This window comes from Rhinopithecus bieti, unplaced genomic scaffold, assembly GCF_001698545.2.
Source record: "Rhinopithecus bieti isolate Rb0 unplaced genomic scaffold, ASM169854v2 scaffold_973, whole genome shotgun sequence".
Lineage (NCBI taxonomy): Eukaryota > Metazoa > Chordata > Mammalia > Primates > Cercopithecidae > Rhinopithecus > Rhinopithecus bieti.
The window spans coordinates 393,288-410,508 of record NW_016803205.1 but is presented as its reverse complement, the minus strand read 5'-3'; the positions used below and the strand labels follow the sequence as shown (position 1 = coordinate 410,508).

Genomic DNA, 17,221 nt, shown 5'->3' with positions numbered 1-17,221 from the left:
AGAGAGAGAGAGGAGTAGAGAGAGAGAGAGAGAAAGTGAGAGAGAGAGACTATATCAACATACCTTTTATTATAGTATAGTTATAATTTTCTATTTTATTATTATTGTCATTAATCTCTTATGTGCTTAATTTATAAATTAAACTTTATTATAAGGATGCATGTATAGAAAAAAGCATAGTATATATAGAGTTTGATACTACCTACTGTTTCAAGTATCTGCTGGGGTTGTGAATTGTGTACCCTGTAGATAAGGGGACTCCTGTACTGTAAAAACAAACAAACAAACAAAACCCCTGAAGCCCCAAGATATACAGTACATTGAAGTTCTTGTATGATTTCTTGAACTTTCCTTCTTATTCCTCTGCATATTTTTCTTTTCATCTGCTCTGGCCAACAATGACATCTAAAGCTTTACCATGGAGAACAGGCAATTACAGGACAGAAATACTGTGGCTTTGTTCTGCCCCTTTTACATTGTTTTAAAGGAGAAAATGGCCTAGAGGATATGTAAAATTGTAGGAGAGTCAGGGGAGAAAAGAGAAAGAAATAAACAAAATAAGCACAGAATTACAAAAAAAAAAAAAAAAAAAATTAGAAAAGAGAAAATGCTAACCTGCAACTATGTTAGACCTGAAAAATTACAACTTTCATCATCGTCATTCTAAGCATTTTTTGTTAAATCAAAGTTTATGTTAAAGAATACCTGAAAAATTCCTAATTATTCATTTAAACCACATAAATAATGCTTCAAAATGATCATAAGAATGTTTTTTATTTAGTAAATATTTAATAATTCAATTTGCATCTTGACTAGTAGATATTAAAGTGTCAACTTTTACATCCCACCTGTGATGGCCTGAATTTTTATATGTGATTTGATTTGTTTCCACAAAAGCAGCTGAATTATTGCAGTGAATTTCTAAGTTTCTATAGCAGCAAGTGATATGAAGGCTATAAATCGACTTTTAAGGAGAATGTTAATTAGAAACACTGTGAAATTTACTTCATTTGGTAATATGAATTCAAGTACCTGATTTCTTTCTCCCTGTTCTATTTTAAATGAGGAAGAAAGTATAAAATAGCAGTCGAAACGTTTCACAAAGTTTAAAAGTGTTTTGTATCTAAGGAAGGTACCATCCAAATGTCACAAAATCCAAGGAATTTGCTACATGAGGGCAAATTAGAGAAAGACATCAGGAGTTATCATGTGTTTCTTTCCCACGAGAAAGAGGAGTGTCCTCATAGAAGTTAAAAAGAAATCATCCTAGACTTAAAGGATCAGAAGAGGCTGGAAGCAGGGGTGAGCTGTGAGGACGCAGAAAGCCGGTATGCTGGCCTCTAACTGTTCAGTGTTCTTCACTGTTGCCACCCCCCCCGGAAAGTTTGTGAGGCAACGCCAACAAAAAGTCAGCTGCACTGATGGGTAGAGGGTCTTCTCCCCTGAATTCATAGAGGCACTTCCCTAACAAAGAAGATGGCAATGTCAAGAGTAGGTGTCTAACCAAGCCTGGAAGCTCTTGCAACCATAGAAAAGTAATGCAGTGAATTACATTTCTGCTAAGAAGGTTCAAAGACCCACTTTCCTTACCTTTCTCCTTTAGCTCTTGGGTCACTGAATTGGAATTGGAAACTACTTCAGCTTAACATTTGTGAGGAAGATCTGCATCCCAGTGGGATTTAAGAGCATTCAAGAAGCTAACCACTCTCTTAATGGAAAATACAAAATGAATAACTCTCATTTGTATTTAAACATAAACATCAGTCCTTTTCATAATACATAAGGACACAGAGAAAATGATTAATGTGATTTAGAAGGTTGGTCTATCACGTAACTATTATTCTCCATGTGCCTTTTTTTAAAGCAGCACAGAGCAGAATTTGTTGAATCCACATTACATGATAACAGTGCAATAAAACTATAAATTATTTACAAAATATAATTAACTCTCACCAGAAAAATGGAAAATTTAAAAGCAGTACTCTAAATAATTCTTGGATCTAAGAGAAAAGAACAATTCACTGGATAATTAATTAATTGCAATTATTAGTGCCAACAAGTGGTATTTGTAAGGTGACCAATTTCTAACTATAGCCTCAAACTACCAACCCACTGAAACTATAACAACAACAACAAAAGTAATAAACCACAACGGAGAAGTACTCATAAACAGACTTTAAGAAACTTATAAGAAGGAAGAACCTAATATATGGACAATAAGAAAAACATGCTATTCCACACAAAGAGGATGAAAGAGAAATATGATAAATGGGAAATCACTCCCACTATTTGAATAGAAGACTAAATATAAAGATGATGATAATTTTTGCCAGATTAAATCCAAAATTTGATGTAGAATGTCTGTAAATCCTAACAGTAATAGTTTGGGATTTGAAAACAATTCATTAATTTGGAAGAAATAGTACTGAGTAATGTGAGATTCTTTGCAATAGCAGCAGCAATAACAGCAATAACACACGACTATACAGGAAAACAAACTCTGGAGGAAATATTTGCAAGATGGATATGCAAAAAATTTATGTTTGTATGGACATAAAGATGGGAACAATAGATATTGGAGACTACCAGGTGGGGGAAAGTGGGTTGAAAAACTACTTATTGGGTATTATGTTCACTGCATGGTGATGGGATCATTTGCACACCAAATCTCAGTGACATGTAATTTACTCATGTAAGAAACCTGCATATGTACCTCCTGAATCTAAAATAAAAGCTGGAAAAAATGATTGATGTTTGTAATACATAAAGAGTTCTTACAAATCAATAAAGAGGCAAACATCATAACAGAAGAGTGTACATTGTATAGCAGGAAATTCACAAAAGGAAAGTTTGCTGCTAATATTGAAAGCTCTATCCTTGCCACTACTTTTCAATTACTAAAATATCAAATAAAGAAAGAATTGGTGGAAATTGTGAAAATAGTGCAGGCACATAGGCCTTTCAGTCATTATTGACGACATTGTTCATCCCACCTCCTTTTTAAAAGAACATTTAGAAATATGTATAAAAGCTTCTAAAGATTCATAGCAATTCCTATTCCAGGAATGTGTACTAAGGGAATAGTCAAAATATGTGTAAAATGATTATAAGTAGTGTTTAAAATAGCTTTATAATCACAAAATAATAGAAATAGCTCAATATTTAACAATAGACATTGATGAACCGAAATTTAGTAAGACTTTATTAGAATGTTTTATGTGTTACTGAAGAGTCTTTTAAATTTAATGATATGGGAAAATAGTCACAATACATTTCTAAATTAATAAAGTTGGATATTAAGTGCTACCTTTAGTAAGAATTTAGTAAAAAATACTTGGAAATCTATTAAAATGTTAACTAGTAGCCTTCTCTGAGTAGTGAAACTATGATAATTATTTTCTTCTTTGTATCCTTTAATTTTTTTCAAGCTTTGGATAATCTATCTAAATACCATCTCCATATTTAGGGAAAATACAATACATATTAAAACATACTTGTTTTATACTAAAAGCTGACATTGTAATATAAGAATATTTTGATATTTTAAAAAATACCTTAAAGTATCATTATATCATTTGAGTGAAAAAAAAGCTTATTCTCTAAGAAATTTTTTATGTGTGACAATTCCATTTTGCAACTAATGCTGTGAGAACTGACAATCACCTTTGCCTCTAGTGGTCACCTTTATCGATAGGTAAAAGACAGGAGCCTTAGGGGATGAAGGGCTAAATAGAGAGAGGCAACAAAGTGATGTGTCGCATTGCTGAAATGGGAGTCTCAGCATGCACAGTCCTCTTTTACTATGGGTGGAAAACAGTTGGGGTTAGACACCAGCCAAGTTCTTGCTTTTAAGTTTCAGTTTCAGAAGAACATCTGAGAAAAAATGACCAAGTGAAGCCTTTTCTGGTTTCACACCTAGTAAGTCCTTGATACTTAGGCCAGCATTCCACTCATACTGAACTCAAAATAGGCAACACCTAACTATACAGGCTCTCATCTACTTCCAAAGGCTAATCCTCCAGGGGCAAGCCAGCAGACGTGGGAAAATGGTGATAACATCCCTGAGACAGAGGGACTACGAGCTTCACTATCATTTCTGAGTGAGTTTTAATTTTCAGAAGATGTTAGTATTGTTTGGCTTCTTATAGTAGTCTTTTGGTTCAGTAGCTGCTAATTGCGTAATTATTGTTTATTATCAATATTGTACACTATATTTTTATACCCTGTGAACTACTTGGACAAAACTTTGATGTCTTAGCACTGATGGAATAAAGCTTCATGTAATTGCCAAATAAATTTATATGTAAAACCTAAAACATTGCTTATTTGAACTCTCTAGATATACAGTATTCACATTATACTGGAAGGAAGGAAAGGAAGGAAGGAAGGAAAGAGAGAAGGAAGGAAAAATGGAGAAAAGGAAAGAAAGGAAGAAAGGAAAGGATGATATTTAACTCATATGTATTATGTTTATCAAGTTTCTAAAATGAAAACTTGATAGCAAATCCAACTATTACATCATTGTCATGAGTCAATATCATCTCTAAACTCTTATTGTAAAAAACTTTTGTTGTATTGGATAAATGAGGAAAACTGATGTTCAAATATTTTAAAAGAGAATATATTTGAACTATATTATTCCCCTTTTTCATTTCTGTTTGTTCTCTTAACATTGTTAAGTCACAATTTTCCCTTCAAAACCGATTTGAGGCAGGTATTCCACTATTTGTTTCCAAATACAGAGGAGTCAGTAAGTAATTACCCCTTAGTAGTTCACCTTAAAAGAAGCAAGAAGCTGCATTCTAGTTCTGTTTTCTCAAAGTAAAGTCGTTGTATCCACTGTAACAGAATATCAGGGGAGGATGAAGGAAGGAAGGAAAGGAAAGAAGGAAGGAAGGAAGGAAGGAAGGAAGGAAGGAAGGAAGGAAGGAAGGAAGGAATGGAGGGAGGGAAGGAAGGAAGGAAGGAAGGAATGGAGGGAGGGAAGGAAGGAAGGAAGGAAGGAATGGAGGGAGGGAAGGAAGGAAGGAAGGAATGGAGGGAGGGAAGGAAGGAAGGAAGGAAGGAAGGAGGAAGGAAGGAAGGAAGGAAGGAAGGAAGGAAGGAAGGAAGGAAGGAAGGAAGGAAGGAAGGAAGGAAGGAAGGAAGGAATGGAGGGAGGGAAGGAAGGAAGGAAGGAAGGAAGGAAGGAATGGAGGGAGGGAAGGAAGGAAGGAAGGAAGGAAGGAATGGAGGGAGGGAAGAAAGGATAAAAGGGAGGAAAAAGGGAGAAAAGGAAAGAAAGGAAGAAAGGAAAGGAAAGAAATTAGTTAGTTTCAGAAATACCATGTTCTTATCCCAGAAGACAGATCTAAGTCTAGTGTTATTTGAAATAACTTGTTAACAAGGAGGTGATATAATGATAATGTCAGAGATTTATGGGATTTATGATATGGGTCATCAGATGATAAGCAAGAGTTGTAGAAAGGGAATTGTCAGAAACTAAAGACAAACTTAATTGACTTTACACTTTGACCTAGAATCATACCACATTGGGTGATGACACTTAGAAATGCCCATTATCATCATGATCATCATCATCGCTGGTATTTATTAAGTGCCTAGACACTTGCTAGTAAGTGGAAGATGAAGATGCTCTCTCTATATTATTTCATTTAATCCTCTCAAGAACTTTTGAGTAGACAGCTCTTTTTGACAGATAGGTAAACCAAGGCATTGGCTTAGGCCAAAGCAATTGCTCAATGTGATATGGTTAGTATGTAATATGAGAATTGAATTTAGGTCTCTGTGATCCTGAAGTCTATGCTAGTAACCAACTACAGATAACACGAATTTCTATAATAGCTTTTACTGTCAAATTTATAGGAATTGTGTAATAGCTTTTTTGCTTCTGTCCACATGGAGTGAATATTGGGGTCAAATCACTAAAATCTACTAATGGATGAAATGCTCGTGGTGTAGTCAGCTCTAGTAGTTTTAGTAATTTAAAAAAGCAGTGATGATTGGTGTCATAAAAGCCATGGCACATATTCCTAGAAGGGAAAATGCAACTAAACTGCTTTTTTCAATCATTTCATTGCATGTTCATTTGGCAAATCTATCACTGCTCATGGCTACTCGCTCTCTCCTTTTTTAATGCAAGTATTTCTCTGCATGGATTTCTTTACTTCATGATCTTCTCTTGTGTATTGTGTTTTCTTTTTGAAATCATAGCTTGGGGGAGTTGTTTATGCTTCAGAGATTTTTAAAACAAGGTTACATTTTAATGTAAATGCATTTAAATTGAACCACTTGTTTAAATTATGTGAAATGGCTCAACAATGTTCCCATGACCTGTTTTTATACCTTTTGATATTTTATGTGACATCCAATAAGCTGGACAGATAATAGCAGAAGTCTTGGCATCGGACTACCACTGCCACTATGATGCTGAGTCTGGTGTCAGCAGTGAAGATGAGTGTGGGAAGCCACCGAGGAAGCTGGAGGTTGACACAAGTGGCGGTAAGGGCACATCATTACCTAGGAACAACCTTCAGAAATCCTCTGCAAAAAATGGCCTGTTTCCACCCTTTTTATTCTTGTTTCTTCCTTCGGCCACCTTTTTTTTTCTAATTTTCAACTAATGAATAGCATGGCCAGAAGTAGTTGACAGGCCCTAAGGGGAGCTTTACAACTAACATCAAGTAAAAATGTATTATTCTTTTTTGAATATATTGATGTCTAGGATTAAATAAAAGAATGTTAGATTATACAATATCGGTAGGAATTTTCACATCAGTCTTATTTCAATAGCCTGCCTCTCAGACAGTTGAACAGCCAGGTGAATTTGCCTTAACTGATCCAACTGGAGAGATGGAGAAGGATGGTACATTTCACAGTGATTCATTTGAACTTTTCTTTTCTTTTCTTTTTTAACTAGGAAAGGATTTATTTCCATTAGCCTATGACCTGGCTCTTGGTGGTAAGTATTCCATCTGCAAGAGTTCCAATTAGAGTGATTCAACAGACCATGACTCACATAAATCTGGTCAAACTTCCCATGTTCTTGAAATCACTAGGCTTTCTGGTATTTATTGAATGACCTTTAAAATATGCCCTGATTTGAATATATTTATGTGTATGGGAGCAGGGAAATATATTCATTTATTCATCATATGGTCACTTTATCCCACCTTCAATTTTAGTAATTGTCATCAAGCATTGTGAGGCATTTGAGATTTTACCCTTCTTTCAAGCAATAACTTAGCCAGCCACAGTTTTATGGATCATGGCAGAAGACATAAGACACCTGGGTCAGAGAAAAAGGACTGTATTGCTCATAGCAAATAGCAGTAGCCAGAGTACCTGTATTTATGCTGGTTCCCTGAGCTCCAAATCTCCCTTGGCAACATGAAGAGGAGCAGGTAACACTTGATTGTGCAGTGGGCTGAGTTACAGCAGAGGGACCCTGAGCTTAGAGAACCCACATCTTTTATAGTGGGCATTCAACTAGAGGAATTCAGGTGCACCTTCCCAAATATTTATTCTTCAATGCAGAGATACTGGTTATTATTGGTCAAATTGCATTCAAGCAAGAAAATCTAATTATTTGTAAGCAATGAAAGGTGTGTGCAAGGAAGATTATTAGGGCTTTCTTTATGTCAGGAACTGTGCTAAGCATTTTGCATAAATTATCTCATTTACTGTCAAAGGATTCTGTGAGTACAGCATTGCTATTCCCATTTCATGGATAAGAAAATGAAAGATTAGAGAGGTGTTATTTCCCAAGTTTGTACAATTAGTAAATGACAGAGCTGGTGTTTTTTTACCCAGGTTAGTCTGACTTCCAAGTACACACTCATTCCACTAAATCAAATTGCCACTGTTTGTGAATATTACTTGTTCTCCCATATTAAATATTTTTCAAAAGCCCATGGGGTTACCATCAAAAAACATGTCATGTTTTTATAGTAATATTTCTTAGAAAAGCTTCAATACTCTTTCTCTCTTGCTTGAGGAACGTCATGTCTGGCTCCCTTATAGTGTGTGTATGTGTGTGTGTGTGTGTGTGTTCATATAATATCTCAGCTGGATGCCATTAGCACTTTCTCTCCTAAAATTTAGGCATAGTATATTACTACATGGTGGCTAGGCAATTTTATTTCCCTGTTTCCCTGAATGTTCCTTAATTAATCCATAAATTTAGAAACCAGATTAGAAAAACAGAGGACTTTTTTTATATACTTTCATGCAGGAATTTTAATAGTAGCAGATACACTATTAAAGAGACTTGACAGACATTATTGTTTCCTATTGTTTCAATTTAATTTTGTTTCAAATCTGGTAATAATCTGTAATGAAATAAAATGGACCATATTCTCTCAGGTGAATTGGCTACATGTTCTGTGAACCAATATTTGATTCTACATATCGCTTTGGAAGATTTTAGGTAAAAGTTAGGAAATAACTGCTGTGATAAGCAGAGGATGACCTGTAAAGTCAACCTCAGCCCTATTGATAGGCCTGAAATTTTTATTTTACTCCTTTGAAAGGAGACATCACAAATTACCTTCCAAACACATTTTAAGGGAAATGTAATATCAGCTATTATTGCTTTACCTCAAAATGGTTTATCATAATAGCTGGCAAGAGACCGAGGAAACGCAACAAACGATAAGCATCTTTTGTGTTAGAAGAGGTAATGAAATAAGACAGTCTTGGACGGGGTATAAAGTAGAGAAGTGAGTAAGATAAGGACTTCAGACTTCTGGTAGATTGTTGCTGATGATGTTGGGGGTAAGATGGCTAGCCAAGAAGGCAAGCAACTAAAAAACAAATGAGGAACATCATACTTGCCTACTTTACGAGTTGTTTTTTTTTTTTTAAGTTAGAGTTTGACATCTTGGTATGTTAACTAATTTTATAAAATCTAGTCAAGTGTTTTTTTTTTTAATAAATGAGAAAAGATTAAATTGATATAAATTATTAGGATGACTTTTTCAAAGCTTCCAGCTCCCTAAGTCCTATTCTGCAGTTGGGAAGTTGAAATGCTTTAGGTGTTTGGCATAACATGCCTTTCTTTACTTATTTTGCTTGCAAAATATATATAACTTCATTTAATAATAAAAAAATCCACTTGTTGCTATTAAAAAACATATCAAACCTATATTTATTGAACTATGAACTCTGATAGCTTGTGCACCCAGGTTTGCCAGGAAATTATGGGTGAAAACTTGTACTTCAAGAAGAGTATTTAGGCTGAAAACTGTCCCAGTCTACAAAGTCCTGTCTTGCTTTGTAATCCTGTTTTGCCAAAGGCAAATTAGCTTCTGAACACAGGTGAAAGGTAATGCAAATTGGTGTCTTTAGTAAAAAGTCTTATCTTGAGCTACAAAGGTAAGACTTTTTACTAAAGACACCAATTTGTGATGACTAAATCTAGATATAGTAGCTTATCATCTGGGAGTGAGAACCATCAGTTCACACTGTATAATGATTGTGTTGCTAAAGGCCCATGTGAGTTCCAGAAAACATAGGCAGAAGAGAGACATATTATGCTGCTGCAGAAAATAATGATTTCAGGGCCAGATGCAGTGGCTCACACCTGTAATCCCAACACTTTGGGAGTTTGAGACCCAAGAGTTGAAACTAGCCAGGGCAACATGGACAGACCCTGTCTCTACTAACAAAACAAAACAAAACAAAACAAAAAACAAAACAAAACAAAAAAAGTAGCCTGGCATAGTGGCATGCACCTACGGTCCCAGCTACTCGAGGGGCTGAGGCAGGAGGATTTTTGAGACCAGGAAATCGAGACTGAAGTGAGTCATGTTCACACCGCTGCCCTCCAGCCTGGGTGACACAGAGAGACCCTGCTTGAAAAGGAAAGAAAGAAAGAAAGAAAGAAAGAAAGAAAGAAAGAAAGAAAGAAAGAAAGAAAGAAAGAAAGAAAGAAAAGAGACAAATAAAATAATAATTTATTTGAAGATTAAATACTCACTATTTTCTTATTGCATAATTTTTTCCATTCCACTTATTATTATTTCTAAGAAAGGAATCTTGTATGTATGTGAGAGAGAGAAAGAGGAAGCCAAGAGAAAGAGTGAGGTGGAGATTTTATTGATTCCAAGACATGGGGACATCATAATTTTTTTGCTTATTGCTGCTTATGTTAAACATCTCTGATGTTCAGCTTTTCTTTAATATCAATGTATTCCTTAAATTTGAAGACATTTCTTTTCATAGTGAAAAACCATTATTAAGTCATGGTGCATGTTATAGTCAGCATCCTAGAATCAATGGAAAATTGTTTTATATATAATACAATGGCCTTGTGATATCACATATAAATATCTCACACTGTAAATAAGTGTTATATAAGATTATAATGTCTCATCCCTTGTTCACTTGGATTAAAGTAACCTTGATTTCTAACCTCATTTTTATAGCGCCAAGAATGAATTTAGTGGTGGATAAAACAGCAGCAATTAACTCAAACAAGGAATCCCAGCAATTGGCCCAAGAAACATATACACTGGAGAAGAAAGGAGCAAAGGAGGAAGATGAAGGGCCCCAGCACAGAGATGCTGACATAGTACAGGGAAAAGGGGAGGCAGCCCTGTGGGGAGAAGCAGGAGTTGTTCACGAGGCTCCCTTGAGGGCATGGAAGCCAACAGCAGAGCAGTCAGAGTTGGCAGAAGAGTTTACAGAAAAAGGGGAGATCCCTCCAGGCATAGAAAGGGGGGCAGAGACAGCAGCAGAAGCAGAAGGGGCCAGAAGGGTGGGTGAAACATGCTCAGACCCCATAGGACAAGCAGCAGCCAAAGATGCTGTGGGTCTGAGTAAAGATAAGGCTCCTGAAAAGCAGGCCTTGATGCTCACAGTGCTTGAGACAGACGAGGCAGCTTTTGAAGGGGAACAGGGTTTGAAGAAGGCAGTGCTTGCAAATAAAGCAGCAGCTCTGAACTCGGAGGATCTTCAGGAGGCAGCAGCCCTAAGAGACGCAGCAACCTCGGAGGAGGGAGAGGCTGAGGGTGGGGTGGCTGTGAATGATGTCAGGGAAAGTGAAGAGGAAGCATCCATAGACCTAGAGGACACGGGACCCATGGAGGACACAGCACCAAAGAGAGAGGATTGTTATGAAGAGGCAATTCTTGGGGGAGAGGAACCAGCCAAAGAGAGAAAGGAGGTTATGAGAACAGAAACAGCCTTGAGCCCCTTCACAGGAAAGGCAGAGGCAAGCCGGAGGCAGGTTTCGGAGGGCAGCCCTGAAGACCTTTGCAAGGAAGATGTGGAAGGGGAACAGATGGTGACTGAGGCAGAAGCTAATAGGGAAGATGATAGGAAAGAAGTTTTACCCAAGGAATTAGATGTAGCAAGAGAGCGAAAGAAAGCTGAGAGGCCAAAAACACCTCTGAGGAAAACTGACTCTGAGAGAGAAGAGGTGACAAGGGTAAATGCACTCAAGGATGAAGACGCTTTTAAAGAAGAGCAAAAACTTAAAGCAGAAGAGGGGAAAACAGAGACGGAAGTAAGATCTGAGGAAGAGACAAAAGCCCCCCCAAATGAAATGGGATCTGATGCTGAGAACGAAGCACCTGTGGAGGCATCTGAGTTGTCTGACAATCCAGGGCTTCTAGGAGAAGATTCACTAAAAGACACAGTGGTTCCCATATTTGAAGCAACGCCTGGATTTGAAAAGTCGCTGGAAAACATAACAGCTTTGAGGAAAGAAGGAGGAGGAGAAAGACTGAGCGAAGCCAGAGACACGAAGCACAAAGACAGAGAAGAGCTGTCCAGCAGGGAGAATACGGCTCTGGAAGAGAGGCCCCGCCAGGATGCAGAAGGGCCCTTAGCAGCTCCAGAAGGTGAGCCAGCAGGAAAGGTGCAGGCCCCTGAGGGGTTGATCCCAGCCACAGGCCAGGCAGAGGAGCTGACAGCCAAAGATCACGACTCCTGCGCAGGACTGGAGGGGAGGGCTGAAGGACAAGGAGGAGCGGATGTCATGCTAAGGACCCAGGAAGCTGTTCCTGAGGAAGATCCCGTGACCGCAGAAAAGTTCAGGCAGGAAGCGATGGGTGAGGACCCAGAGAAGGAAGAGGACAAAGAGTGCACTCTGGGGGCAGAAGCGATGCGGGACAGGAACTCGGAAGGGGACGGGGCCATGGAAGGCAGAGGAAACACAGAAAAGAATGAGGGCATGGGAGGAGGAAAGGTTGTAGCTGAGGAAGATCTACATGGAGGTAGGGAAACGGCAGAAACAGCCGCAGAGGAGAGGGAGGCGTTGGCAGGTTCGGAGACAGCCGAGGAGAAAACAATAGCAAATAAAGCCTCCCCCTTTTCAGATGTTGCTGAGGAAGAAAGCTGGTACCAAAAGGATGAGTTAGTAGGAAAAACAGCAGCTGCAGGGAGGGTGGTGGTAGAGGAATTAGCACGGAGTGGGGAGGAAGTGCCAGCAGTAGAGGAGATGACAGTTACATGTACAACAGAGACTGGGGTGGGCACTCCAGGAGTCCTGGAAGGGAAGACCTCAGGGCTTGGACAGGAGCAAGAAGGAGGGTCAGAGGGCCAGGAGGCAGCCACTGGGAGTGGCGATGGGAGGCAGGAGTCGGGAGCAGCTGAAAAATTTCGATTAGGATTATCACGGGAGGGAGAGAGGGAAGTGAGTCCAGAGAGTCTACAGACGATGGCAGCACTTCCTGTGAAGGCTGATTTCACTGCAACCAAAGAGAAGCAACAGCATATGGTGCAAGGAGAAAGCGAGACTGCAGATGTTTCTCCCCAAAACATGCAGACCTAAGAGACTTGCTGGCAGACGGTGAGTTTAAGCCTGATGTGTTTGAATTAAATAGCAGCCCTGCGGTGGGTCTCCTCCCCTTGGGGCTGGCTTGTCCCTTTATTGGTGTTTGTGCACATATAAACACACAGGCTTCAATTCTGTGTCACTTAGCCCTGAGCCTGTCAGGAAAGGGGCTGGAAAAGATGAAGGAGGGGCCAAAGCACACACAGGACCCACTGCTCTTCCCGGTGTGACAAGTCATACTCAGTCTTTGCAAGGCAGCTCCCTCCAGTAGTGAGATGTGTGTCTCCCGGATAGGACCCCAAAGAGAAAATACAGAGGAGAATGTGCCACAAAGGACAGACCATAAAAGTAAAGAATCAAACTCTATTTCACAATTCATTTCCACCTTAGTGTTTTAAAGGATGAAATGAAGGTTGTTTGTAATCATTTGCCTTTAAGTGGGTCCTGTCCTTTCATTTCTGCAGTTTTGCAAAGTTTAATACATTTCTTTTTTACATATGTAAAATATAAGCATTCTATATTTAATATTTTAAGTATATAAAATATTTTACATTCTGTATGTAAAATATTTAAATATATCAATCTTGAAGAGTGGAACTAAAGATTAAAATTTTTTTTGCATATTCTGCTATTTCCTTAATGCCCTCACATTCTCAGTGTCCAGTTTCTACTACTGTGAGTGATTTTTATCCTGGTACTATTTTCCTTTTTATTGTTTTTCAGAATGATTTAAAGATGTCTTCTGGAAGATGTAAAGAGTGGAGAAAGATTCACCCAAGCATCTCACCAGGATTCTTGATTTTTTTCTCTTTCTTCTTTTTAGTTGCTGGTTGCGCTTGTCCGAGATGATTCCCAGTCTGTCAGCCCTGGTCAGTAGCTCAGTAAGCACCTTGAGAATAGCTCAAGTAGATCTGTAGGACCCTTATTAGGAGCAGTGGTTCCTCAGAGAGAAACTTGTGAGGCTGTTACACATTATACACACCTAACATTTTCAAATGCAAGTGATAATTTTCAAATGTTTGACTTTTACCAAAGATCACTGGAAGGCCCAGTTTGTAATGTTAGGGGTTTGTTTAAAATCGTTTTTATTTTACAATACAGAGCCCCAATCAATTCCACAATCTCAATTTCATACATGGGACTTTTACTTAAAATCTGTGGTTTGGGGCTTTAATGAATTGGCCTGTGAAAATGAGCTCTAAAGGTCCTCCCACGCACACTCAAAACTAAAATTGCTCCAAATCTCTAAGTTCTTCCAGCAAAAGATTTCTTGGCATGTATATTCACTTATACTTAGAAATAGTCATTCTTTTAATTTATGCCAGAATAACAAAGTAAAAATCTTATTTCAAAATGCTCTTTGTTTGTGTGTGTGTGTGTGTGTGTGTGTTTCTGTAGTTCTGCTTTCTGGGGTAGACTAGTAAAGTGGTAGCTTCCAGCATTTTGTCCCTGGGGCCTTATTTATAGGGCCACTCAGATTTAAATAAAAGTAGTAAGTAATTTAGCTAAGTGGAATAAGTATAATAATTATAGCAGTAGGCATAGCACATCAGCATTATGCCAACATTCTAGACTCTTTAGTTGATGTCATTAAATGGAAAAGAAACTTGGATTAAATGGGTGTACTGTTCACCTTCCCAAGTTCTGTTATTTCAAACCTTTGAACTAACCTTGCAGTTCATTATAAATCAACAGTTGCAATTGCATTCTAAATTACTCCCTGGTATTATTTTCTAGTTGTGTATTAGCCTGCCTCCTAGGGGTTTTCAGTTCCTCGAAGACATAACCAGTGCCCCAGAGCGCATGTATTTATCTACCATTTCTCTATGTGAGAAGGTAAAATAATTTCCTTAAGCAGTGATTTTCCAGCCAGAATATACATTAGATTTTCATGGGACACTTTTATAAATGACTCAACCCTTTTCCCCACCCCAGAGATTCAGATTTAATTCATTTTAGGTGGATCTACGCATCAATATATATATTTTTAACTTTTCGCTTGATTCTTCTATGTAGCCAAGGTTGAGAACCACTGCTCTAAATCATCATATAATCCATGCTGGCCACACTACACTCAAGGTCCCTAGGGACCGGTCATATTATCATAATAAGTATTTTCCATTTTAATGTGTAATGGAGTCATTCAATGATCAAAAATACACTGGGCCAGATAGTAGACTGGTCCCTTGATCAGAAGGATCAGCACACCAGCATTACCTGGAAATTGTTCCCAGCCTCTGTCTCCTACCTACTAAATTAGAAACTCTTGGTTGGGTCCAGTAACCCATAGCTTAACAAGCCCTCCAGGTAATACTGATGTACACTGATGTCTGAAAACTGCTGTCATGGACTATTGATTGTATTGAGGATTAGTCTCAGTTGGAAAGCCAACTACAGAGGCATTTTGAACTTTCTTTCTTTGCCTCTCTATGTCTATCTTTTCCTGTCTTCTCATTTATCTGTCTCTTTCTCTAGTAAATGGCACTCAATATAAAAGTGGTGAAGTCAATCTTAAACTTACTTTTATTATGATTTTATGGATACATGCACGAAGTCCCTCTGCCCTACTCCCTATTAAAGGATATTACTCACTGCACATCGTAAATCTCCATCATCTGTCTTAAAGTTTTATGAGTAGATTTCAACTACATTATATTCAAGTTCATTTATTACTGAGCTGTATTACTGTGGAGCTCTAACAGTATTTGTTTCCTGATTTCAACCTCAATGCTACAGAGCACTTTGAATACATCGCACCTTATGGGAAAGATAGTAAACTTATTAATCCCTTTGAAAAATTAGTTTGGTACAATGTGCTAAGTGGTAATTGCTTTGGATTACTTTTATATTTAACATACTCCATCAAAACATCCCATAACATAATTCTACAATCTGCATGTGAATTTGACTGTGAAATTCAGTATTGTGATATTTTGAATAAGTTAATTCTTTCTCTGCAAATGCTATGTTGATAAAATTACTTGTATGTTCACCTGAAATGATTTGTTTCCTGTTTCTTGATTATTAAAACATAAATCAATCATACATTTACAGATACATGTGAATGGTTCTTTGTAAATAAGACTCAACTTTTAAAATCTCTGTGTTCTTCCCTTACAATATTTGAACTCCACGGAGCAGAGAAGAAAGGATTAGTTTCACTGGCTGTATTTTTGAGTACAGTATGTGATGTATTTATACTGACTGTCTACACTCATATGTGTCTTTCACACACATGAGATAATGTCAGGGAGAAAAATTATTATCGCCTATCACCATTTTATAGGTAACTGAGCAAAAGCTCAATAAAGTTAAATGGTTTGTCTAAAAATCAGTCAATCTCAGATCATCTGACACAAAATTTGGACTTTTTCTTATCATATCATATACACTACTTCTAAGAAGAGGTATCTTAGATACTAAGATATTATATGTGAACATCTACATGTTTTTGTTTACTTGTAGAAGGGAAAAATTTAAACTTCCTCAATATATCCTCTATCAGTGAGAAGGGAGTTATATTTCCAGCTAATGTCAATCAAAGAACAAAGGAGATTATTAAAATAGTTCAAAAGAAAAATAGGCAATCAAAGGAAATGTAGATAGAATTAGGTTTTCTGCTTGAACTTCTTGAGTTAAGCCTTTTCTAAGAGTGTTGTAAATTTAAAGTACAGTTGAGTTCCTTAATCCTTCTAAGATCAGTAATTTTGCCAGAATTATTGCCTTTGGAAAAATGATTGTTTGAGAAAAGAAAAGAAAGCCTTAAGGAAGATTCATCTAGTAAGTGAAATATTCCAACAGACTCAAGGACAGCCCAGAAGAGGCCGCTTCTGACCTTGGGTAATATTTCCTCTCTGTTTTCTGTACCATTTGATTATGTCATTTAAAAAATAAGTTCCTGACACCATGGCCAGCAGCAAGAGGTACAAAAGAACAAGGAATAAATACAGCTGGAATTATTTAAAAGTTGCTCTCAAACTCACCCCTCTTTTTTTCCCTTTGCTTTTTTGTTCTTTATGCTAATAGCATGCCCTGTGACAGGGAAACTAAGCTCTTCAAAATAACTGGAAACTAAATCTGTAAGATAAAATGCTGAAATTTGAGAATGCACATGCCTTTTGTAATTTTTTCCAGAAGGCTCAAGCTATTAAATAATCTGTGGGACTCAACAGTGTTTTGGAATGTTGAAATACCCTCATTTTTAATTAGGGAAAATGCAGTACACAGAAGATTCTTGGGACAGAGAAGCTGGTATCTAAGTCTTGCTGCTTTGTCATATGTTTCCTGGTCTTTATTAAATATCTATTTATAATTAAATATTATATTAGGGACCCATAAATTATGCGAGAAATCTCACAGTTGTTCAGGAAATTGGTGCTAATGAGACACAGAGACTTTCAAACTGGTGTAAATGTACCTCCCAGGGAAGATGAAGCTTTT

General features: G+C 37.5%; 1 protein-coding gene across 4 annotated transcripts in view; it reads left to right on the top strand.

Moving 5' to 3' along the window:
- ERICH3 (glutamate rich 3) overlaps nt 1–15,838 on the top strand; it is a 118,070-nt gene extending 102,232 nt beyond the window's left edge. For all 4 annotated transcript variants that reach the window (XM_017868976.1, XM_017869003.1, XM_017868987.1 and 1 more), the window contains 4 exons: nt 6,376–6,501; nt 6,920–6,961; nt 10,428–12,796; nt 13,505–15,838. In XM_017868976.1, coding sequence (XP_017724465.1) covers nt 6,376–6,501; nt 6,920–6,961; nt 10,428–12,778 — 2,519 coding nt within the window. In that variant the 3' untranslated portion in view covers nt 12,779–12,796; nt 13,505–15,838. The remainder of the gene's footprint in view (nt 1–6,375; nt 6,502–6,919; nt 6,962–10,427; nt 12,797–13,504) is intronic.
- The last annotated feature ends 1,383 nt before the right edge of the window (nt 15,839–17,221 follow it).